At 32.8% G+C, this 24,108-nt stretch overlaps 3 protein-coding genes across 3 annotated transcripts; all 3 read right to left on the bottom strand.

The window, feature by feature from the left end:
* Positions 1 to 1,892: 1,892 nt before the first annotated feature.
* On the bottom strand, positions 1,893 to 6,415 carry LOC25481958 (two-component response regulator ARR10). The gene is made up of 9 exons (XM_024777596.2): positions 6,128 to 6,415; positions 6,010 to 6,032; positions 5,116 to 5,203; positions 4,928 to 5,030; positions 4,175 to 4,327; positions 3,701 to 4,087; positions 3,414 to 3,490; positions 2,256 to 3,074; positions 1,893 to 2,136 (listed from the first exon to the last, which is right to left on the bottom strand). The coding sequence occupies exons 1-9, from the start codon at positions 6,413 to 6,415 to the stop codon at positions 2,083 to 2,085; spliced, it is 1,992 nt and encodes a 663-aa protein (XP_024633364.1). The 3' UTR covers positions 1,893 to 2,082.
* A 7,523-nt stretch (positions 6,416 to 13,938) lies between these two features.
* Positions 13,939 to 18,054, bottom strand: LOC25481957 (two-component response regulator ARR1). Its single transcript, XM_024777593.1, has 8 exons — positions 17,862 to 18,054; positions 17,594 to 17,769; positions 16,415 to 16,517; positions 15,682 to 15,834; positions 15,464 to 15,595; positions 15,209 to 15,277; positions 14,873 to 14,949; positions 13,939 to 14,712 (listed from the first exon to the last, which is right to left on the bottom strand). The coding sequence occupies exons 1-8, from the start codon at positions 18,052 to 18,054 to the stop codon at positions 13,939 to 13,941; spliced, it is 1,677 nt and encodes a 558-aa protein (XP_024633361.1).
* A 976-nt stretch (positions 18,055 to 19,030) lies between these two features.
* Positions 19,031 to 21,873, bottom strand: LOC25481956 (two-component response regulator ORR24). Its single transcript, XM_024777590.1, has 7 exons — positions 21,832 to 21,873; positions 21,044 to 21,079; positions 20,277 to 20,430; positions 20,052 to 20,183; positions 19,797 to 19,865; positions 19,434 to 19,510; positions 19,031 to 19,201 (listed from the first exon to the last, which is right to left on the bottom strand). The coding sequence occupies exons 1-7, from the start codon at positions 21,871 to 21,873 to the stop codon at positions 19,031 to 19,033; spliced, it is 681 nt and encodes a 226-aa protein (XP_024633358.1).
* Between the last annotated feature and the right edge of the window lie 2,235 nt (positions 21,874 to 24,108).

Here is a 24,108-nt window from a genome sequence, read left to right as displayed (position 1 = left end):
CATTTTGTGGTAACACTACTTGTAATCAAGTTGGGAAAAGATGAAAGAATATGGAGACAATCACCACTGATCATTCCAAAATCCAAAACAGAGTTTAGGATGATTAACACTTAGTGCCACAATTTGGGAATCACTTTCAAGGATAACCTTAGAATAGTCTGCTTCCACAATTAGGAGATAATAAGGAAAGTATTCGATCCTAACAGAAATAAAGTCACCCACATGATCCCTCAAACACATACCAAAGCCTGACGACTATCAGAAAACACAACATCCATGGTTTAAAGTTGAGTTAAGGTAAGTTGACAATTGTAACATGCATGGCAGAGAAACTACTTAAGACAAGGTGGAATCTGCAAATTCTAGATAAGATTTAACACCTAGCAATATGAAGTTCACTTGTGTCCACAAAATGAGCGATAACTAGCCTATATGCCGACTTCATCGAATAAGAGGTCACAATCTCAGGATACCAAGTAATCCTATTTGCTTTAACTGGGAATATAGCGAAATGCCAATAATATTATAAACCATAGTGGTAGGAAGCATACCTCAAATCACTTCAACATGCCAAGCCTTGGAATGGTGATGCAGCAAGTCTTCGACACAAAGATCTGACCATAACGGAGAAGGATGAGCTGAACACTTAACCTTTTCAATGCCAATGTACCTTCCAACCTGGAATATGACCACTCCTTCCAAAACTCTACGGAAAACCTTCTTTCACAAGGCACTTAGCTGACCAGATACTAGCCATGCATAAGAAGGATTATGACCAATTCAACATTCAAGAAGCCCCCATGATAGAAAACCTCAACTCAATAAATTCTAGCAACCGAAGACTGAGGTTGATCAATAAATTTCCATGCTTGCTTATCCAACATAGCGAGGTTGAAAGCATAAATACGGAAGTCGGGATCTTTAAACTTCTTAGGCACAATAAGCTTATCCCAACTCAATCATTTATAATACAGTTGGATGTATATAACACTGCTAGATTCCACCAAAAAGAGTTTACATCTCAATCTCATTCCCAGGAGAGAGGGGAATGAGATGAACATCTTGACCTCCTTTTCTTTTAAGTTTTAAGTATACCCCTAAATAGTAATTAATCCATTTAAATTTATCAAAAGGATATTTTGTACTTACACACATCAATAATTTTTTTTTTTTCCTATGCATTTACGTCTAAACCTTGCATCGGGTTTCATTGGAAAATGTTTAAAGAGGTCACTGTTTGTTTCATTAAAAAAAAAAAAGAGGTAACTTTTTGTTTGATGAACTCCAACCGTACAAGATTTATTGTTTAGTCGATTCCAAAGTACTCCGTTTGCCTCAATCAAACGAAGAATAAAAAAATCAATCAAAATTGTTTTTAATACATCTTTATAGAAAATTGTAAGATACTTACTTCGCCTAATTAAATTAAAAGGACAAATATTTTAAATTAGAGTATAAAAGTCATTAAAAATAATTTTTTATTTTTTCTTATAATTAAGATAGAAGATAGTTAAGACTAAAATGATTGTCTTTTTTTTTTAACTTGGTCAAATTCGAGTTCCTCAAGTAACCATCTATATTCTATATGGAATCGAAATCCACCTTGGATCAACCAAAGGCTGACATGGAGATTGGATTTATCAAAGATTTAGAAAATCTATGCAAGACACGATGAAAACTTATTTTTTCTTTCACTCTATTGAATTCATTATCCTCCTAGTCATACATAATACAACATACATTCTACAAGCTACCATGCAAGAATTGCTAAAACAAAACAATAAAGGAATAATTATCACAAGTCAATATTTGCATTCTAAATATGAAAATCCCAGCACTTATTGTCATTTGTAGTAACCATCTTATTCTTGCTTCTTGCTTTTGGACCACTATCAAATTAGCAAGAAAAAAGAAAGCATGTCTACACAAAACAAGAAATTGTATCAACTCCATAAAGTACTTGGAAATAATTTAAGAGAAAGTTTCAACCCTTGAAAAGACAAAACTTGGAAAAGAGAGTATATATGTGAAGACTTGTCACAGTCTACAAAATTCATCCACAAGCATGACTTGATGCATATTCTAATCTTGCCGTGGCATTGATGTCCCACCAGAGAAATTGGCATATAATTGTTTCTGCATCAAAATAATTAATTATCAGAAAGCAATATAGAAAAATGGATCACAAGTTAAATGCATCAGAAATTTTAATTATAGACTAAGAATGTTGCATCACACTGCATAAATTTTATTACCGGTTTGATCATGACTCTCATGACGTCCTCAAGCGAATCAAGCTCATTAGACATGTGGCTATTTCCAGCCTTCATCTGATTATTCATCATATATACCTCATGTGGTTTCAATGATGGAACTTCATGTAACTCCGCGATACGATCACAATAATTATTGTCCAAGTTTCCTTCTGGTTCAATAGCATTCAGAACATGAATCATAGAAGGGCCTACTGAATTACCAACCACATGAGAAGGATGATAACTTCCATCATGGTTGTTATGGTTATTATCCCATCCTTGAAATGGCACATTATTAGAACTGTTAAAAATAATACCTTGTGAATTCATGTTATATGTAGGAGGCATAGCAGCAGCATGGACAAAACCTTCTTTTGGAAGGTAAGAGTTTGTTTCTGGTAATTGCTGCATAGGGCTTGACCAAATGTCATTGCACCTTCTTTTTTCAAGTAAAGGATGAGAAAACTGTGAATGTTGAGAGTCTACAGAAGAAAATGGCATTCTTTGAACATCATTCAGATTGGAACGAGCTATGGCCGATTGAAACCTAAGATGATCCCCTGTTGAGTTGTTCAAATTATGTGCAGGAAATCCATGCATATTGACACTACTAGAAGGAGTGTTCAATCTAGTACTCATACCACTAGATGGAAAGGATCTGAAAGCACTGTTATTATTATGAAACTGTCTAGGGTCATTCAATGGCTGCACATGAGCACCAACTCCACTGATATAACCCATTCTTGAATAGGATTTATCAGAATCATTACCCAAAACTTCTGCCATATTAGCTTGTTTTTTCAGATAGAGTCTGTATTTCTGCAGAAATTTAAAAAAAAAAAAAAAGGAAAATACTTATATGTTCACAATGATTTGGTACATCATTTTGGCGCACACGCATCAAAAATACATATCATTTAATTATCATCAAGATAAACATTTAATTATTTTTTCTCTCTACCTTTTTTGAAATATGTGAGTGTGCCCAGATTTTATGCCGAAATGGTCGTGACCATCTAAGACTTTCTCTTAATTTAATTACTATAAGTTTTCAAATTATAAGTATTGTCGATGTTTAGTGTCATGTTTGACATATGTGTCAGTGTTGTGCTTCATAGCTTCTAATGCTAAATATTATATAAGAGATAAGAAAAATACCTGGAGATGGCTGGCCACATTCTCCCTTGTAAGGGTTTCATCATCCATCAAGTCAAGTATCTTTTTTGGCACAGCCTCTGCATGCAAAATAACATTATGTATAGAAAAACTTCATAGCATGGCTAAAACATTATAAGTAAAGATCATGACACTAATCTCAACATTTAATTGCTATAACCTACTCAAATATCTTGATTAAATGTGAACAAATAAAGAGGAATATAAAAATTGATAAAAGTTACGATGACAACTGTTTTTGCGCATTGAAGATTGAGGGAACAACATACTTTCAAAGCCTAATTGTTTAACAGCAGCAAGAAACTTGCGGTGTAAGTCAGCCGACCAAACAACTCGAGGCTTCTTCTGTGCCGTCGAATCATCATTGTCACGATCATCCTCATCCTCATCCTCATCCTCATCTTCATTCTTCTCCTTCCTTTTTCTAGATGGCTTTTCATTTTGATCGAAATTTCCTGTCCGAGCTGAATCGATTCCATTTCCACAATCAGAATTAGGCGCATCACGATTGCTTCTTTTGTTAGTTTTCTTCTTCCTGACTACATGTTGCCAAATCATTTGTACCTCCTTCAATGTAACAGGTTTCAGCAGATAATCACAAGCACCATGATCAATTCCTTTCATCACCATCTTTGGATCATCATTTGCAGAAAACACTGAAATCAAACATTTTTTAATCAAAACCCTAAATAATTTTCTATGCATGGATCAATAACATAAGATTGAAGAATTTCATAACTTACTGATGACAGGTAGGTCCATCTCAAGTCCAACAAGCTCAAGAAGCTTAAATCCATCCATGTCTGGCATATGAACATTGCTGATTACTAGGTCAAAATTGCTTTTGTTTTCTCTCAACAAGTTCAATGCTGTTAGTGCACTTTGAGCAGTGGTTACTGCAACAAATAACCACAATAAAAATTATAAAAAATTCAGATACAACCACATCATAAAATCTATGATATGTTAATTAAAAAAATAAGAAATCTAATCATTGGAATAGAATTGCATGACAATCTGCATCTGTGAATCCAACAATTTGGATGCAATTAAATCTTTGAAATCCAAAAAATAATATAAGATCACAAAAGATTAGACACAAGAATATTTTAAAAAATTGAAAACTTTAAAAACCAAATCATGTGGAATCTCTAGATGAATATGATCGGAAAAATATAGGTCAAAAATAATTTAGTTGAACCTAAACAGTATCAAAGAAAATTTAAAACTAATCTATTTGATTCATAAAAACTCAACAAAAATTCAACATTGGCTCAACTTCACTGATAATAATCTATAATCTAACACAGACATAAATACACATATTTGTCAAAATAGATAATTTGTCACAAAAAAAAAAAAATAAACAAACAAACAACTCAATCAATTTGACAAATTCAAGTTTACAAAAAAAGTAACTGTTAATGTTATCATTCAAATTACAGTGCCTGGGCCAAAAAATACCTATTTTTAATATTTCAAAAAGAAAAACATACCATGGTATTGACACCTTTGGAGAAGTCTCTCCAAAATCTTGAGACATGTTCTATCATCATCGACGGCAAGAACACGCATTCCAATAGGAAATTGATCATTCATCTTATGAAACAAAAGGAAAGAAAAGTGTTTTTTTAAGAAAATTTTCGTTAACAAAGAGAAAAAGAATAATTCAAAGATATAATACCATGAAACTATGGAGAGTGAAAGTGAAAAGTGAAATAACGTGACCAAAAAGCTGAATTATATTGGTAATTATAAGCCTTCCTTTCTTGCTAAATACCAGTCAAGGAGAACAAAGTCATCAACTGAAAATTGAAATTTATATGATGTAAAAAGAGATTAAATATTTTTTTTATAGCGTGATTGATTCTTTCTATTATTATGGTCATCAAATATTAAGGATGTTTTTACTTCTTTTGACAAGATTAAGGATGTTTTATTTTCAACGTGTATCTTTTCTTTTGTTTGAGATTTGAGAAAGAGTGAGTATCTTTTTATTTACTTTTTTGATTCTTATTTTCCGAAAAATATGTCTAATGATTTCTTGCCATAAATTTTTAACGATGTAATTAGGAAAGAATTTCAAATATTTTCCAATATCACCAAAATTTACTCTCTTTTCTTTATAGCTCACGGAAATTACTTTCTTTCTTTTGACTGCTCATGGAAATTTACTTTGAACATCTAGATTTTTTTTTTTTTTTTTATGGAATCTAAAAAATTATTTGTATCCGCTTTTCTAATGCGATTAATTATATAGGGTTAAATATTGATTTTTTCATTTCATCTAAAATATTAGAGTGAATATAATCGGGAGAGGATGATAGAAAATATTGGGACTGCCTCCGTGAGCATATAACTCAGTTGCCAGGGACATGCATTGTTATATGCAGAGGTCGGGGTTCGAACCCCGAACACCCCACTTATTCACCTTGAAAAAGGAGAATTCTAGCCACTAGGTTACTTGACCAAAAACAAACAAAATAAGATAATATTGGGACTAGCATGTAATATAGATGCTCGAGCAAGGTTATGAGCGACTATATTAGTTTGTCTCCAAACATAAGCTAGGGCATACCTATCATTAGTAAAAGCAAAGTCCTGCAATTAGAGAGTAAACTTCCTAGTTCATTCATATAAGATCTATTATTAAGGACTGCATTCACAACTAGTTGACAATCACTTTCAAATACTACCCGATTCAGGCCAAGTTCAAGAGCAATTTGGAGGGCTTGTTGTATAGCGGTAGCTTCACACTCAGCTGCATTTGTAAAAGAAGGAAATACCATAGAGTTAGCTTGGATAAGATGTCCAAGGCTATCTCGAAAACAGATGCCAACACCAAATTTTCCTTCGGCTTCGAAAAGGGCACAATCAACGTTACACTTGATCCAATCTGTTTGTGGTTTAGACCAAACTGAAGTATCAGATTGTGCATCATCATTGAGACGGTGGCACCACATGCAATCGCGAATTATATCCATGGTTAGGACACAAGATGCATGTGCATTGACAGAATTTTGCTCCCATAAACAACCATTACGTGCGCGCCATATACTCAATAAAATAGCGACGAATCTAGCACGAGTGTCCACTTCAAGCGCACTAAGAATGGAAAACATAATAGACGAAAAACTACCGCTTGACATCACGTACGACACTATCTTTCCCTAAAAGTTTGCCTCATTCCAACAATCAATAGAAAACATGCAATGCATAAACATGCGCATTTCATCTTCCAAGTCATTATTGCAAACCACACAAGCTGACTGGCAATGGACTCCACGACTTTGCAAATTAAACCTCGTGGGTAAGCAACTACGAAGCAACCTCCAACAAAAATGTTTAATTTTAGGCGGAACACGCAATGACCATATCAACTTCCAATCACCAGAGACATGATAGTTTGTCCTTTGGTCCGAAATACTCGAACACATCTTGTAGGAAGATTTGATTGTGTATGAGCCATTGGGAGATGCGTTCCAAATAATTGTATCAGAATGAGTTCGAGAGTGCAAAGGTAACTTACAAATATCAAATGTATCTTGTGTGTTCATGATAGAAGCAATAAAGTCTCGATTTCAAGTGCTGGTTGTTGGATTGAAAAGTTGAGAGACAGTCATGTTGAGAAGATTGCTTGACTGAATTTAGGAAGGCTGAAAATTCTGACGAATGTGGATCCATGGGTCTTTCCAGACATTAATATCATTACCATCACCGATTTTCCACCTATAACCCATAGATAACATCGGAATAGTGCTCTGGATACTCCTCCATGTGAAACTTGTACTATGACCAATATTGGCGCCCAAAAAGCTGCTTCTAGGGAAATATTTATCTTTGAGAACTCTAGTGAGGAGAAAGGAAGAGTTTGTGAAGAGCTTCCATCCTTGATTACCAAGCATGGCAAGGTTAAAACCTTCAAGGTCACAAAAATTAACACCACCATGATCCTTACAAGTAGTCATCTTATCCCAATTTAACCAATTAATACTTCGACCTCCATTCTTGTTTGAACTCTAGTAAAATGAATTCATCATGCGCTCTATTTCCTCCCCGAAAAAGGTAGGGAGAAGAAAAGCACTCATATAATAAGTGGGAATAGATTGGACTATTGATTTTAGAAGCACTTCTTTACCTGTACGTGAAAGAGATCGAGCATTCCAATTTTGGATGTTTTTCCATATGCGTTTAGGGGCGGTGGCCCAGGGCACTATAATTTTAGGGGCACCAAAAAATATATTTTTACTACCTATATATATATATATATATATACTCCCATAAAAATGAAAATGCTGGTTGCTAACAAAATTATAGGGGCACTACAAAGTCAAAACTAATAAATGACGTGACTAAATGAAATATAAAATAAAATTAGTCAATTACATGTATCAAAAAATATTAATTACATCCATAATTTTAACAACTAAACCAATAAGTGAAAAACAAGTGAATAATTTAATTGAGATACTAAAATTAAAATAATGATATGGAGTGTTAAGAATAAAAAAAAAATTGTTCGAAACATGAGTGTTAAGAATAATAATGAGTCATATTTTTTTCTTTTGCATTTAAAAGTCGCAATATTTTACCTAGTTTATGGATCTCTTTTCTTTATAATTCTTATTCTCTATGACTAACCTCTCCAACTCAATTTGTAAACAAAAAACATCTCTTCATCTCAATTATGCAACTATTAACACGAGAACAATCAATTTCCAAAAGCATAAATGTCGTATACCATTGATCATAACTTCATAAGATAAGAGTACGTGTCAACTGCAATGCCAAACAATTTATTTATTATTTAATAGTCAAATGAATTTTCACTTTTGCGGAATCAACATTGAATTATAAAATGATGTGATGATATAATTATTGAATTGATCCATGTGTACTATTTTGATAAACATGTTGTCTTTAGTTAATTAAACTTGTCGAGTGAAGTCTAGACTTTGTAACATGGATCCTAGCTTAGAGCTAATTGGTTGTCATTTCAAAGATTTATACTTGTGTTCTTGCACAATGTCAAATGAAATGTTTAATAGTCTTTCCATTCATTTCTCTTAATCTTGTCATTTTCTGTGGAATTATTTTATAGGGGCACCACTCTTTTAAATTTTTAATTCGCCCAAGGCATCCAAATTTAAAGGGTCGGCCCTGATGCAGGGGTCGGAGTTCGAACGCTGGACACTCCACTTCTCCACAATTAAATTATGTGAACTCTGGCCAGTAGACTACTTGACAAAAAAATTGTGATTCTTATTATTACAATTTTCATTTATTTTCTTATTTAAAAAAAATAGTTAATTCTTTGTCAAAAAATATCTAATTTGAAGAAGAATTTTCATTATTGAAAAATATTTATATACGAGTTTTAAATATTCTACGTTACATATTTTAACATTGAATTGTCATGAAAGAAAAAGTACAAATTTCATCATACAAAGAGTATCATGAGAAGCTAATGCTACGGACGGGCAAATATAGCTTGTGATGGAGGGTTTTATTTTGATATTATATGAGCATTGTACTGCTCAAATTAGTATGTTATTTTTAACTGATTTAACTAATATTTGTACTCCGTGTATTGTTAGGCGGTAGTTTCTTTCTTTTTGGAATTAGGCCCTCTTGTTATCCAAAAAAAAAAAAAAAAGTGAATATGGAGATTTTTTTTTTTTTTTTTGAAAAAAGAGTGAATAGGGGTATCTTAAAACTGTGCTTGAAAATGTATTTTAAAATTGAGGGAATTATTTATTTGTTTTTAAGAAAAATCGAGGGAATTATGTTAGTTTTATTTTTATTTTTTTACGAGAAGGGAATTATGTTAGCTATTCTTTTACTTTACATTTATTATTATACAAAATCCCCTATACTTTTAAAAATATCATTTATTAAGATAGTTTTCTTCCAATTCAAAATTGATATGGTGTAAAAGGAGAGTTTTTTTCATCATTGCAATAAATATACAAAAATGTGTTAATTATTTTTTTTAATGATAAATGTTAATCTTTTTGGATTAATATTTGCGTCTCATTTTCTACGGTTTTTTTAAAGGCTAATGTTTTTATGGTTGTTATCTTAAATTTTATTTTCAACATCTTTTTTTTTTTATTTTTTTATTTATTTTCAACATCTATCTTCTTTCTTGTTAGCGAAAGAGTATTTTTGTATTAATGTTTCTTGATTCTATTTTCCGAAAAATATGTCGTCCTGATTCTTGCCATAAATATTCGAAGCTATGGTTAAGATTGTTTCAAATATTTTCAAACATCACAATAGATCGGCCAAAGTCTCACGGAAATTTAATCTCTTTTATTTATTTTTCCAATTTTAAAAAAATATATAAAAAATTTGCCACGGAAATTTACTCTAACATCAAAATAGGAAAGAAAATATAGCAAACCATATCATGAAAGTCAACGTCTCGATTTCATTATACAGAGTGAACACGTAGTATATTCAGACGGGCAGGCGTATTAACGAAGAAGACGTCTGTGAACTTTTTGACTGACCTACTAGATATCAATATTCAGGTCTGCGGATGTCATGGTGTACGGATGGGTATGAGGAAAACGTTTAGACTTGATTTGGGTTTCACCACTTGTGTGATTAGGTGTCGGGCCTTTTACATGCAACCCTAAAAGATGCATCAAGCAAAGTGGCCAAACATGAGAAAGTGAGCGTGTTCTGACAATCAATAGTTTTTATACCATTTGCTTTTGATACTTTCGGTTTCCTAGCACCAGAGGTTGTTGACCTTCTACATAGAGTTCAAAAGATCATGCATAACAATATCATGTCTCATACGATCATGAATGTTGTGTTTAAGAGGATTGATTTTGCCATCCAAAAAGGCTTAGCGGCGTAGCTTGTTATCCACTTGTCTTCTATTCAAATGTAAATAATGATTTATTGTATATTATAATTAAAAAATTATACAATTTGCCTCTTAGCTTAATTTTATTTAAAGTTTTACTCCATTTTTTTTTTTTTACATCTCAATCATTTATCCTTTTCAAATGCTGACGTTATCCTTTTCTAATAAAAATTGTCAAATGAAAACCCAAAAATTCATATCATCTTTATCAAAAACTCTAATCTTCAATATCAAAAACCCAAAAATTAAAAAACATCTCCAATTTTCATCTCCAACAACAATAAAAACAACAACAACATCAAATTCCATAATAATAAAAATAAAAATAAAAACTCATCTTTACAAAGAGTGATTGCCGAATAATATAGCAAATCTTGATCACAAACCCAAATAAAAAATATTTTGTCACGCACACACAAATGAAGACAAAAATAAAAGAGAAGAGTTGAAAAATAAGATGACTAAATTATTTCCTTCTTAATTGTTTTTTATTTGTGTTTGTGCCTAAATATTTTTCACGTCAGGTTGCGACTATGTAAAATTTACTCCTAAAAATAGTGTATGCAAAGAAGGTTTTAAATGAGAAGATTTTTTGGCTTGAACCGGGTATACCCTCCACGTAACTGTATAGATTAATAATCTCGAGATATGTATGACTATAATTGGTGACAAAGCTTGCTAGGATGAGAAAGTGTTCTATCATTCTATGTGGTTTATGGTTGACCGGTGCTTGAAAATTGGTCAAAATGTTGATGTTTGTTGATGTCGGTTCTTGAAGTTAAGATTCTCTGATGTTCTTCTTACCAATGCAACAATAATGACTTAAATCTGGGTTCAAATCACTTTAAATATCACACACACAAGTAAGGGATTTGAGATTCAAATCTGAGCCATGACATCCAACTTAGCAAATAGCAATTTCAATATATTTGATGTTGATTCGATAAATAAATATGATAAAGTAAATATAAGTTGAATTTTGATGCATTGATGTGAATTTTTCTTTCTTTTTGTTGAATCGACAACGATTGAATCACCGTCTACTTTTTTAATGGTAAATATTAGTATGTAAATTGTTATTACAAATAAAAAAACATTTCATTTTGTTTTTACATGCATAGACTATGAGACACCAAGTTAACTTGAGTTTGATTCATAGTTTCATACAAATAAAAAAAGACTTAAATGCATTTTTTGTACCCCTACTTTTATTTTTATGAAGTTTTGTTCCCCTATTTTGAAATTTAGTTTTTTGGTCCCTCTATTTAGCTTTTTTATGGCTTTTGATCCCCCACTCCAACTATAAGAAATATGGCTTTTAGTGACTATAAATTTTTTAGGCAAAAGTCCTTTTACCGTAGGTAGTGACCCAAATACCTAGACCAACGGTTTGTAGGTTTTGATTAAATTCAATACATACGGTTAAAATCTATAAGTAAAACCAAAGGTTTTGTCTGACGAGTGAAATCCGTCACCGTAGATTATAGCGGCAACAAAAAATATGTGGGTAAATAAGAACTTTTACCTACAGAAATTTAATGTCACTAAAAGTCAAGTTTATTGTAGTGAGGTGGGGCATCAAAAGTTAGAAAAATTGAAATAGGGAAATCAAAAAGTTAAAATTTTAAAATAGGGTACCGATACCGAAACTGCATTTAATCCTTAAAAAATGGTTTTTAGATTTTTTATTTTATTTTACAATATAGGCTAGAGTAACTTTTTTTGGTAGAATGGTATAAAGGAAAAAAGAACACGAGGAACAAGCTGAGCCTGGAGTATCAAGCCTCAACACAGTCTCCGACTGAAAAAAATATTCAAAAAGTCACACCTAACCTTAAAGAACACCCTAGTTTGACAGAAAAAATTTGTGCATCAGTTGCTCTTTTAAACACATGTTAAAAATAAATGTTAGAAATATGAGACCAGAGTAACTCTTTTAATAAAATGTTTCTCTTAAAAAATATATCAAATAATGCATTTTGATCGGGCCAACGAATAAAAAAAATGTCAAAATTAAAATCTATCTATAAAATAAATCTACTAATACAATTTTTGTAATATTATTAAATTATATATGTAATCACATCATGGAAAGAGTAAAATTGTAATAACCAGTTCATACTCTCTCTCTCTCAATGATATGGCATTATGGTTTTATCTTCCACATAAAATTTGACCATTGAGTACTACAAGCTCTGCTGTTACTGTAGTATGTAAATATAGGCCACGACCAAAGCTTTAGGATTGAGGAAACAAAAGATGGTATGACACAATTGCACAGTGGACACAAGGAACATGCAAGACATGAAGAAATATTTGAGAAAATAAGAGCAGCCATAAATCATGAGTATGTGGCTATGAAGAACGGATACAGTCACGGACAACGGACACAACACGGACACTGACACGCCGACACCGCTAATAATTTGAGAAAATCACATAATTCAGTGTAGCTATATATGTCGGTGTCAGACACGACATGTGTCCGAGACCGGGACACACCTAATCCAAGAAGTGTCCATGTTTCATAGGTATATTGAAGGCTACATTGAATTATTTGGACTTGGAAGGACCACAATCACATGTTTCTGAAGGAACTAACTTTGGTTTCTGATTGGACAAAGAGTGCAATTTCATAACATCTAATTTTTTTCATGGAAAAGCAACCTTTGTATGTACTTTGGTTACTCCTGGTTGCATACTTCATGCAGAGTCACAGTGACAGTGAGACCATCTTGATGGTGTTGAATATATTTTGATGTTATCTTGAGTTTTTAATTAGTTGCGTTTAACACATAATGTTATGTTTATGCAAGATTCATAATATTGTCAATGTGATGAGTCATATAGAGTGCGAGGACGGAGGAAAATGCTCTCAATCATTTCACTTTAACATCAATTTAATTGAAATGAGACCATCTGAAAAGAGGAAATTCCACTATAACTTTTCACTTTCAGATAATTCAATTGAAATGAGAAGTTTGATAGAATTTTGCTCCTTTCAGTTAATAACATGTTGATGCTAAAATTGTTCATGTCAATGGTGGAGGAGTTCTAATTTGGAGTCATTTTATCATACACTGCTAAACTTGTTTCGGTGCGAAAAAACGTGACAGTTTTTTAAGTTGACAAGAGTTTAGAGCAGAATGCTACTGATATTGTTTTTCGGTGGCAACAATTTGCGCCTCACACCGATGATAGGATTTTCATGAGACTAGTTTTGGAATATGTAAACATCAGAAGCAAAAATATTGACATTCCACAATCTACCATGCATGACATGCTAAAAAAAACAATAAAGGAATTATATGAAAAGCCAGTATTTGCATTTTAAATAAGAAAAACCAAGTATCTATTGCCATATGTAGTAATTATATCTTCTTGCTTTTGGACCACAGCAATTTGCAAGAAAAATAAAGCATGTCTACCCAAAATAAAAAATCGAATCAACTCCTGAAGCGCTATTGAGCCAAGTGAACACCAATGTGTTTACACAAATATTTTGAGAAAAGCTCTTCTTGATGGAATGAAATAATCTATTTTGAGACTTCATCTGGTTGTTCATCATATATACCTGATGTAGTTCAAATGACGGCCCTTCGGTTAAGTCTGCGATCGTGTCATCCTTCATTGTACCGAATCACCATAATTGTAGTCCAAGTTTCCTTCTTGTTCAACAACATTCATACCAGGAATCATAGAAGAGCCTATTGAATTGCCGATCACATTAGAAGAATGGTGACTTCCATCATGATTATTGTTATTATCCCAACCTTGAAATGACAGATGAGGCATAGCAGCATGGTTAAAAGATTCTCTTGGAAGATAAGAGCTTGTTCCAGGTAGTTGCATTGTGCTTGACCAAATACGATTGCACCTTCTGTTTTCAAGTAAAGAGAAATACTGTGAATTCTGAGATGCTAAATTTTTGTATCCTTCACCTATTTGTTTTTCTTGAGGATTTCCTTCTAACATCAAGGGATTGTTTGTGAAACTGAAATTTGGGAGGTTATTGGTCATGTTTTGGATAGGACTAATAGAGATATCTCTTTGAACATCATTTGGATTGCCGCGAGTTAGGGCCGATTGGAACTTTAGCTGATCATCTGTTGAGTTGTTTAAATTATGTGTCTGAATCGGCTGAAGAGTTCCAGAAGAAGGCAATCCATGCATATTCACGTTATTAGGCGTGTTGAAACTACTAATCATACCTCCACCAGATGGAAATGATCTGAAAGGATTATAATGGTTATGAAACTGTGTAGAGCCATTCAATGTATGCAAATGTCCTCCAACTCCACTTCTTAAATAGGATGCATCTGAACTACTAGCTAAGGCTGCTGCCATATGATCTTGTTTGTCTTCCGCACAACTAATTCTTTTTAGATAGAGTCTATACTTCTGCACAAAAATTAAAAAAATGTAAGATTTCCTGAATGAAGACTAATAATTTATTTAGCGCCGACGTTCCAGATTGAAGGTGCATCCGGCGTCCGACACTAGCATGACATTCGACTTTCGTAACTTATTACGCTAAAGCATAAGAGATTAGAAAAGGTACCTGGAGATGGCTGGCCACCTTTTCCCTTGTCAGATTTTCAACATTCATCAGTTCAAGAATCTTTTTGGGTACAGCCTCTGCAAGCAAGATAACAACTATTCAGCCCTAGGACTAGTCATAAGTATTTTTACGGAAGAATATTTGAGAAGTCTTCAAATAATACAAAGTAGAATTTTTATTTGCATATCATGATATTAATCTCGACATTTGATTGCTATAATCTGCACAGGTATTTTGATAAACTGGAAAAAAAGAAAAGAAAAAGAGGAATATAAACAATTGATAAAAATTAGGATGACAAGTTTTTGCGGATTGAAGAAAGAGGTAAGAACGTACTGTCAACGCCTAATTGATTAACCGCAACAACAAACTTGCGGTGTAAATCAGCGGACCAAACAGTTCGAGGCTTCTTCTGCGCAGTTTGATCATCATTGTCATAATCATCCTCATTTTCTTCCTCACTGTCATCTTCATTCTTATCCTTCCTTTTTCTAGATGCCCTTTCATTTTTATCAGAATTTCCTGTCCCCGCCGAATCTTTCCCATTTCCACTATCAGAATTGGGCGCGTCATGATTGCTTCTTTTGCTAGTTTTCTTCTTCCTGATTACATGCTGCCAAATGATCTGTACCTCTTTCAGTCTAACAGGTTTCAGCAGATAATCACAAGCACCGTGTTCAATTCCTTTCATCACCATCTTCGGATCATCATTCGCAGAAAACACTGAAATCAAACACTTTATAATCAAAATACTATAATTCCTTATACATGTATCGATGATATAAGGTCGAAGGAATTGCATAACTTACTGATGACAGGTAGGTCCATCTCAAGTCCAACAAGCTCAAGAAGCTTAAATCCGTCCATGTCTGGCATATGAACATTGCTGATTACTAGGTCAAAATTGCTTTTGTTTTCTCTCAACAGGTTCAACGCCGTTATCGCGTTTTGAGCAGTGGTTACTGAAACAAATTAACAAACCATAACTAAAACTAATATCATTCTTTTTTTTAAGGATTAAATGATACACTGCCTATACAATCAGAACATAAAATGTTAAATTGAAAAGGAGTTACATTATATCTTACAACACCTGATTAAATCTTTGAAATCCAAGAAACGACATAAGATCGCCAAAGATTAGGCACACAAGATATTTAAAAAAAATTGCAACTTTAAAAGCAAAATCATGTCCAATCTTTGAAAGAATCAAGAGTGTGATCGATGAAAAATAATTTAGTCTGAACCTAAACAATATCAAATAAAATTTAAAACTAATCTAATTGATTTCTACAAGCATTGGCTGGAGTGTTGGACATAATATTGAAAAATAGATATTTGATTCAAAATGACCCAACTTCATTGAAAATAATAATCTAACATATGCATAAATATAGGTATCTCCAAAACTTAGCCAAAACCCTAGCTATGATTAGATTTGTCACGTCAAAAAAACAAGATTAAAATCAAAGACCTATCTTTAATATTTCAAAATAAAACAAAAACAACAATAATATATATGATGTTGATGATGAAGCATACCATGGTATTGACACCTTTGGAGAAGTTTCTCCAAAATCTTGAGACATGTTCTATCATCATCAACCGCAAGAACTCGCATTCCTATAGGAAACTGATCATTCATCTTGAGAAACCAAAGCAAAAAAAGAGTGATTTTTAAGGAAGAATTTTCGGTTGACAAAGAGAAAAATAACAAGTGATGAATGCAAAGATAGAATGATTGAGAAGAGAATGTTGTGAAGTATATATGTAAAATAGAAGGTACATGAAAGTTACTATGGAGAGTGAAACAGTGTAGAGGATTATGAACCTTCCTTTCTAGTTAAATACTAACCAATGAGAAAAATAATCACAACAAATATTAAGGATGTTTTTATGGTTGTTACCTTAAATATTATGTTTTCCAACGAACATTATACGTGTGTTTTTGTTTGAGAAACAATATCTTTCTAATTATGTTTCTTGATTTCTTGATTCTTGCCATAAATGTTTAAAGCTGTGATTAACAAAGTATTCCAGATATTTTCCACATCACTCTACACGAAATTTACTCTCACAGGTCACGTAAATTATCTCTCTTGACAGCTCATTAAAATTTACTCTTATTGAAATTTACTCTGCATTTATACCACAATCAAATATTTTTTGCTAAATAAGATTAAAATCAAGATGCATTTATGTGTCCAACATTGTTCATATATGACACGACCCAAAATTCTAATTGTGACCGACGCATGAACTAATACCTCATAGTTTAGCAAACCTCATGACCAAACGATAAATAAGCAATTTTTAAACCAACTTTTCAATTCAAAATCATGGTTAACTGAAATTTCGAAAGAGTAACATTTGTATTTTCAAATTAAGATGTTTTATTTTGAATTGTACAAATATCTAATCATGGTTAACTGAAATTTCGAAAGAGTAACATTTGTATTTTCAACGTTTCCAAAAGCTTAATCTTCTTTATAAATCATTAACATCAGACATAAATTCAAAGTGACATGATTAGATATTTGTACAATTCAAAATAAAACATCTTAAAATTTCAAAGAGTTACAGATACACTAAGTTGAGTGAATTATTTTAGCTTTTTTTACCACTCAATTATTTTAGCCGTAGCCGACATCCGAGCAATTCTTTTCATAAATCCAACCAAATGTTTAACAAATCCACTCTTCTTATTCTTTTGTAACGTGCCTGACCGTAAACAGCTTCAGCCTTAAAATCTCCGCTCTTGCCATTATTGTGCGAGGATGTGAAAACAATACCACCATCCGCTATAGACTGCTGGTTTGCAAGCCAATCAATGCTCCAAGGACCCGGATTATTACTATCCTTCACCCTATCAGCGTGCTTCTTTTGATTGTCCTCACCTGAATTCTCAACAACATCACTTTAGAATTCGATAAAGGTTGTAACACGGGGGATAGCTGCACTGTAAAAAAATCCTCCCCGTTTACCATGCTAGCTTTGTTGTTCAACATAAATTCAACATATTTTTGTGACACTGCCTTCTTCCCTTCATGTTGACTCCATTCTTTGTGCAAATCATTAACAAGATCATCCAACTCCCATTCCCCTTGAACCTCATCCATTCCGGCAACATTTATTGGTTGTGAAAATGTTTCCGGCCTAGAATCAACATCAAGCTCCGTCATAAAGGCATCCTCCCCCAAGTTGCATCCCCATTCCTCCACCAGCTTAATAACAAATTTCCGCCCATCTATTATATGTTTATATATGTTTTTTGTTTACTAGGCAGCTTCGGAAACAAAACTTAAAAATGCACTTTTGTTTAATTTTTTGGAATAAAAGGGGCGAGGTGGATACAAGGGATATAAGATCATAACTGTGAGTGAATTTTTTATCACGACCTTCAAGCTTCTCGCCATTATATTTTTGGATTCCAAAATAAGAGTTTTTAAATGTATTTTACACTTTCAAAAAATAAAATCTAAAATGCAATAAGATAAAGAGAGAATGGCGCGATAAGAAATTCACTAAACATAACGCGGGTTCAACCGTTTTATATTCAAATAATAATTTTCCTTCATTTGGGCCAGCACGTTGGCAGACTTAGGAGAGTGTGAATTTTTTTTCTTTTCATTAAACTTATGTTTCAATATTAAAATCCAGACCATATTTTTTAGTTTCACCGTTTAGAAAGGGAAAAATTAGTCACAATTATTTTAGTCATGATTAAATGTAATTTTAGGATTTTAAATACATCAAGATTTCAAAATCCGGATATGTAAAAAGTGCATTTTACACATTCAAATTATGAAATCCAGATGTGTTAAAAATCTTGAAATTGTATTTTGCCACAAGAGTGGTTTGAACCATGTATAGGGCATGTTTGGATTATGAATGAAATCCAGATGTGTAAAATTGATTTTTTTTGTTTCTATCCTAAAATATACTTGCATAGAAGTCCTAAAAAAATATTTAGTCAAGGTTGAACCATGGTTAATTTCTTTTCCTTTCTAAACGACAAAACTAAAAAACACGCTACCGTCTTCGTGAGCTTAACTCAGTTGGTAGGGACAATGCATAATATATGCAAGGTCCAGTGTTTAAATCCGACCACAACCAAAAAAAAACACGCTCCAAATTTTAAAATCCGAGGGGAGGTATTTACAAATCATGAAAGATATGTGAGAAGTATGGGGGGTGGGAAAAGAATGTCACTGGGAAAGATTGGCAGTTGAGTTGATAGGATGCATCTGAACTACTAGCTATGGCTGCTGCCATATGATCTTGTTTGTCTTCCGCACAACTAATTCTTTTTAGATAGAGTCTATACTTCTGCACAAAAATTTAAAAAATGTAAGTTTTGTTGAATGAAACAACTGATAATTTATGTAGCACCGACACTGTGCATTTTGTGTCCGACACCAACACTAATCAACATATGTGGTTAAATTCATTTACTCAAACCATTAGCAGTGTCCATGTGTCGGGCTCATTACAGGTTTATGTGTCTATGTCGATGCTTCGTAACTTATAAAGCTAAAGCATAAGAGATAAGAAAAAGTACCTGGATATGGCTGGCAACTTTCTCCCTTGTCAGATTTTCAACATTCATCAGTTCAAGAATCTTTTTCGGTACAGCCTCGCAAGTAAGATAACAACTATCATGAGAAAAACACTTCAGAATCGCAAAAATTCATAGCATGGCTAAAGATAAGTATTTTTAGGAAAGAATATTTGAGGAAGTCTTCAAATAATACAAAGTAGAATTTTAATTTTCATATCATGATATTAATCTCAACATTGGATTGCTATAATCTGCACAAATATTTTGATAAACCGGAAAAAGGAAAGAAAAAGAGGAATATAAGCAATTGATAAAAATTATGATGACAAGTTTTGGCCATTGAAGAAAGAGGGAAGAACGTACTGTCAACGCCTAATTGATTAACAGCAGCAACAAACTTGCCGTGTAAATCAGCAGACCAAACAGTTCGAGGCTTCTTCTGCGCAGTTGAATTATCATTGTCATAATCATCCTCATTTTCTTCATCACCATCATCTTCATTCTTATCCTTCCTTTTTCTAGATGGCTTTTCAATTTGATCAGAATTTCCAGTCCCAGCCGAATCTTTCCCATTTCCACTATCAGAATTAGGTGCGTCGTGATTGCTTCTTTTGCTAGTTTTCTTCTTCCTGATTACATGCTGCCAAATGATCTGTACCTCTTTCAGTCTAACAGGTTTCACCAGATAATCACAAGCACCATGTTCAATTCCTTTCATCACCATCTTTGGATCATCATTTGCAGAAAACACTGAAATCAAACATTTTTTGATCAAAACCCTAAATAATTTTTTATGCATGGATCAATAACAATAGAATAAGATTGAAGAATTGCATAACTTACTTATGACAGGTAAATCCATCTCAAGTCCAACAAGCTCAAGAAGCTTAAATCCATCCATGTCTGGCATATGAACATTGCTGATTACTAGGTCAAAATTGCTTTTGTTTTCTCTCAATAAGTTCAGTGCTGTTAGTGCACTATGAGCAGTGGTTACTGCAACAAATAACCACAACAAAAATTATAAAAAATTCAGATACAACCAATTAATAAAATCTATGATATGTTTGTTAATTCAAAATATAAGAAATCTAATCATTGGGGAAGAATTGCATGACAATCTGCATCTAGTGAATCCAACAATTTTGATGAAATTAAATCTTTGAAATCCAAAAAAATAACATAAGATCACAAAAGATTAGACACTAGAATATTTTTAAAAATTGAGAACTTTAAAAACAAATCATGTGCAATCTCTAAAAGATTATGATCGGTCAAATATAGGTCAAAAATAATTTAGTTGAACCTATACAGTATCAAAGAAAATTTAAAACTAATCTAATTGATTCATAAAAATTCAACATTTGCTCAACCTCACTGATAATATCTATAATCTAAAATCTAACACATACATAAATACACATATTTGTCAAAATAGATAATTTGTCACAACAAAAAACAAAATAAACAAACAAACAAACTCAATCAATTTGACAAATTCAAGTTTACAAAAATAGTAACTGTTATTGTTATCATTTAAATTAAAGTGTCTAGGCCAAAAAAATCAAAAACCTATTTTAAATATTTCAAAACAAAAAAAAAAACATAGCATGGTATTGACACCTTTGGAGAAGCCTCTCCAAAATCTTGAGACATGTTAATGATGCAAAATGAAAAAGAAAAAAAGAGGGAGAGTCGAAATTAAGTTCCAAACTTATCTCTGAGGATGAGAGATATCATGCCAGAGAGGACAAATTTTGTGAGCAGAGCACCTTGCATGAGATCCTTCCTTGACCATAAAATTTACACACATATTTTGTTTTCCTTAAAACATGCACCAATGTTGTATTTTCATTTCCATATAAATCATCTCTAATATGAAGGATGACAGTAGCATAAGTGTGCAAGTATGATCACGATCAGCAATAATCAGGTCAACTGCTTCCAAACAACCACTCTCGCAAATAATGTTGACATAGTCTTTTTCACTACAAAAATCAAGACCTATTTGGATATCACGTAACGCAGCTAATAACGCATCACCTCCAGCATCATAGTGAGAAAAACCAGCTATTCAATCTCTATCGTGGTTGCGAACAACACCACCAGCACCTAAACAACCAAAATCTTCTAAAAAGCTACCATCAATATTGAGTTTGAGTAAACCTTCCGTAGGGGGGATCCAATGAGCTAAGAGGCGCCATGAGTGTGGGTCCAAACCAAGATTGGGATAGTAAAAAATGCATTCATCACGTAACAAAAAGGTCTTTCGCACCACATCTTGAATACGCCAATGTTGATCCTACAAAATAGTATTGTTTCTCCAACACCAAGCATACCATACTCCTGTAACAAACAAAATAGAGGAAGTACCCTTTGTCATCTCATGAAGTCGAACCTTGACATCAAATTCATAGAAAAAATTATTATAACGCCCCATATTTAAGCGGAGTCAAAGCTCTCTAGAGTGCGGAAAATCACATAAACAGTGAATATGGCTGAAGAGCAACGGGTGCAGCTTGGAGAAGCTACCATGTTGCAATGATGTCGACATGCATTAATAGGGAGAACATTATGAAAACAAAGTCATATAAAGTGTTGGAGTTTGGTTGGTATTTTAAGGTGCCAAAGTCAGTTCATGTTACAATTCACATTTCAATCTCTATTTTGTTGATGAAGCCAATAGTATCCACTCGAGCAAGTATATTCACCTTTCTTTGCATGTCTCCAAGTCCACGCACCTTGAAGTCGTACATCCAAACACGAAATTTAGTCTCACTTTTACAACTCACGTATATTATCTCTCTTGATTAATATTTACTCTCATTGAAATTTACTCTGTATTTATACCACAATCAAATATTTTTGCTAAATAAGATTAAAATCAAGATGCATTTATGTGTCTAACATTGTTCATATACGTCACGATCCAAAATTCTAATCGTGAGGCGCACGAACTAATACCTTATAGTTCGGCAAGCCTCATTACCAAACAATAAATAAGCAATTTCTAAACTAACTTTTCGATTCAGAATCATGGTTTACTGAAATTTTGAAAGAGTAATATACTTCCTTCGTCCCATTTTAATTGAGCCCTTGGCTCATTTCATACTTATTAAGAAAAAGTGTATAAGTGAGAGAGAGAGAGAGAGAGAGAGAGAGAGAGAGAGAGAGAGAGAGAGAGAGAGAGAGAGAGAATGGGTTCGAGTGGCCTTATCAACTATTGGAGCATTCTTCTTTATCATAAATGCAAAGTAGAATATATTGAATTGAGAGTGGTGAAAGTAGTATTAATTAGTGTTATAATTGGAAAAAAGTAATTAATATTGTATTGAAAAGTGAAATTGATCAATTTTTCTGGGACAATATTTTTTTGCAAATGACTCAGTTATTATGGGACGGAGGGAGTATCTATTTTTAACATTTCCAAAATCTTAATCTCCTCTATAAATCATTAACATCAGCCGTAAATTTAAAGTGACATGATTAGATATTTGTACAATTCAAAATAAAACATCCTAAACTTTCAAAAAGAGCTGCAAATACACCAAATGACATCAAAATATACGTAAACAAAAGAGCCGCCAACCAAGAGACCTACCAAAAGAATGACATTGCAGAAACTTGGAGTCCGTTGGCAAGTTACTACTCAACTGCTCTGAAGAAAGAAAAAAAAAACATAGAATAACATGAAGAGATGAGTCACAAAGACTTAGTGAGGAGAACACAACCACCACCAACTAGAAGATTAGCATGTCTGGACAACGAAATACACGCTTTATATTTATTATCATACAAAATCCGCTGTTTTTTAAAAAATCATATTCATTGGATAATTGGGTTGACACTAGAGTACCTTCACGGTCGATTACTTTTTTTTTTAACCAAAGCAAATTTAACTATTATCATTAATCAACCAATGTTCAATACAAGAATGATAAGAATAAAAAAATACGGTGACTAGCCCAAGAACAGGTCGCCCTAGCTAAAGTATGAGCAACATGTTCGCTTGTATCCTAACAAACTTCACCACGAAGTTGAAATGTAAAGATAATTAACTGATAAATAATACTAGAAACAATAGCATATAACTCCGAATCACCATAGCCCGAAGACGATAGAGCTTGCACTAGAGTAGCTGAGTCTGACTCGAAGACAACCCGATTCCATTCACGGTCGATTACTTAAGAAAATCTAATCTTCAACTTTGATGATCTAAACTCAATCTCTAGCACATTAAAAATATAAGAGAAACAATAAAAAGGATACCTTCACGAATTTCAACCTTACATCAAAGACAACGTTTCAATTTGGTTTGTTGTCAACAAACAAATCAAATTTAGAAACCAAAAGAAAAAAAAAATCAAATTTATTTGCAGGAAAATACATGTTTTTGTAATCTTCATTAATTTGTTAGTTGTTACTATACTTAATTTAATTTTGGGAAATGCTGTTTTCAGCGATTTTTTTTTTTCAAGAAAGCATCACGACATCTATTTCTTTTATTTTGGCAACTTGGTAAGTGGGAAATTTTTTTTTTTGTTTTATTTTTTTGCTACAACTGCAATTTTTGGTTCGTTAGTTATTCGCGAGAAAACTCTCGCTGTATATAGCATTATTGTTTAATTTTATATTTTCTTGAATGACAATAACTAAATGTCTCAAAAAATAACTA

This window comes from Medicago truncatula, chromosome 1 (genome assembly GCF_003473485.1).
Source record: "Medicago truncatula cultivar Jemalong A17 chromosome 1, MtrunA17r5.0-ANR, whole genome shotgun sequence".
Lineage (NCBI taxonomy): Eukaryota > Viridiplantae > Streptophyta > Magnoliopsida > Fabales > Fabaceae > Medicago > Medicago truncatula.
This window is presented reverse-complemented; position numbering and strand designations above follow the sequence as displayed.

What these genes read in the sequence shown, in the direction of transcription:
- LOC25481956 (XM_024777590.1), bottom strand. Translation starts at nt 21,873, where the DNA reads ATGGGGCGTTATAATAATTTTTTCTATGAATTTGATGTCAAG. An exon ending in TCCAAAGGTGTCAATACCAT is followed by an intron (nt 20,431 to 21,043) that starts GCTATGTTTTTT and finishes TTATTTGTTGCA; the next exon opens with GTAACCACTGCTCATAGTGC. An exon ending in AAGTTGCCAGCCATATCCAG is followed by an intron (nt 19,202 to 19,433) that starts GTACTTTTTCTT and finishes ATTTTTGTGCAG; the next exon opens with AAGTATAGACTCTATCTAAA.
- LOC25481957 (XM_024777593.1), bottom strand. Translation starts at nt 18,054, where the DNA reads ATGACGGAGCTTGATGTTGATTCTAGGCCGGAAACATTTTCACAACCA. An exon ending in CCAAAGGTGTCAATACCATG is followed by an intron (nt 15,835 to 16,414) that starts GTATGCTTCATC and finishes AATTTGTTTCAG; the next exon opens with TAACCACTGCTCAAAACGCG. An exon ending in GATGGACCTACCTGTCATCA is followed by an intron (nt 15,596 to 15,681) that starts GTAAGTTATGCA and finishes GTTTGATTTCAG; the next exon opens with TGTTTTCTGCGAATGATGAT.
- LOC25481958 (XM_024777596.2), bottom strand. Translation starts at nt 6,415, where the DNA reads ATGGATATAATTCGCGATTGCATGTGGTGCCACCGTCTCAATGATGAT. An exon ending in TCACTCTCCATAGTTTCATG is followed by an intron (nt 5,031 to 5,115) that starts GTATTATATCTT and finishes TTGTTTCATAAG; the next exon opens with ATGAATGATCAATTTCCTAT. An exon ending in TGAGAGTCATGATCAAACCG is followed by an intron (nt 2,137 to 2,255) that starts GTAATAAAATTT and finishes ATTTTGATGCAG; the next exon opens with AAACAATTATATGCCAATTT.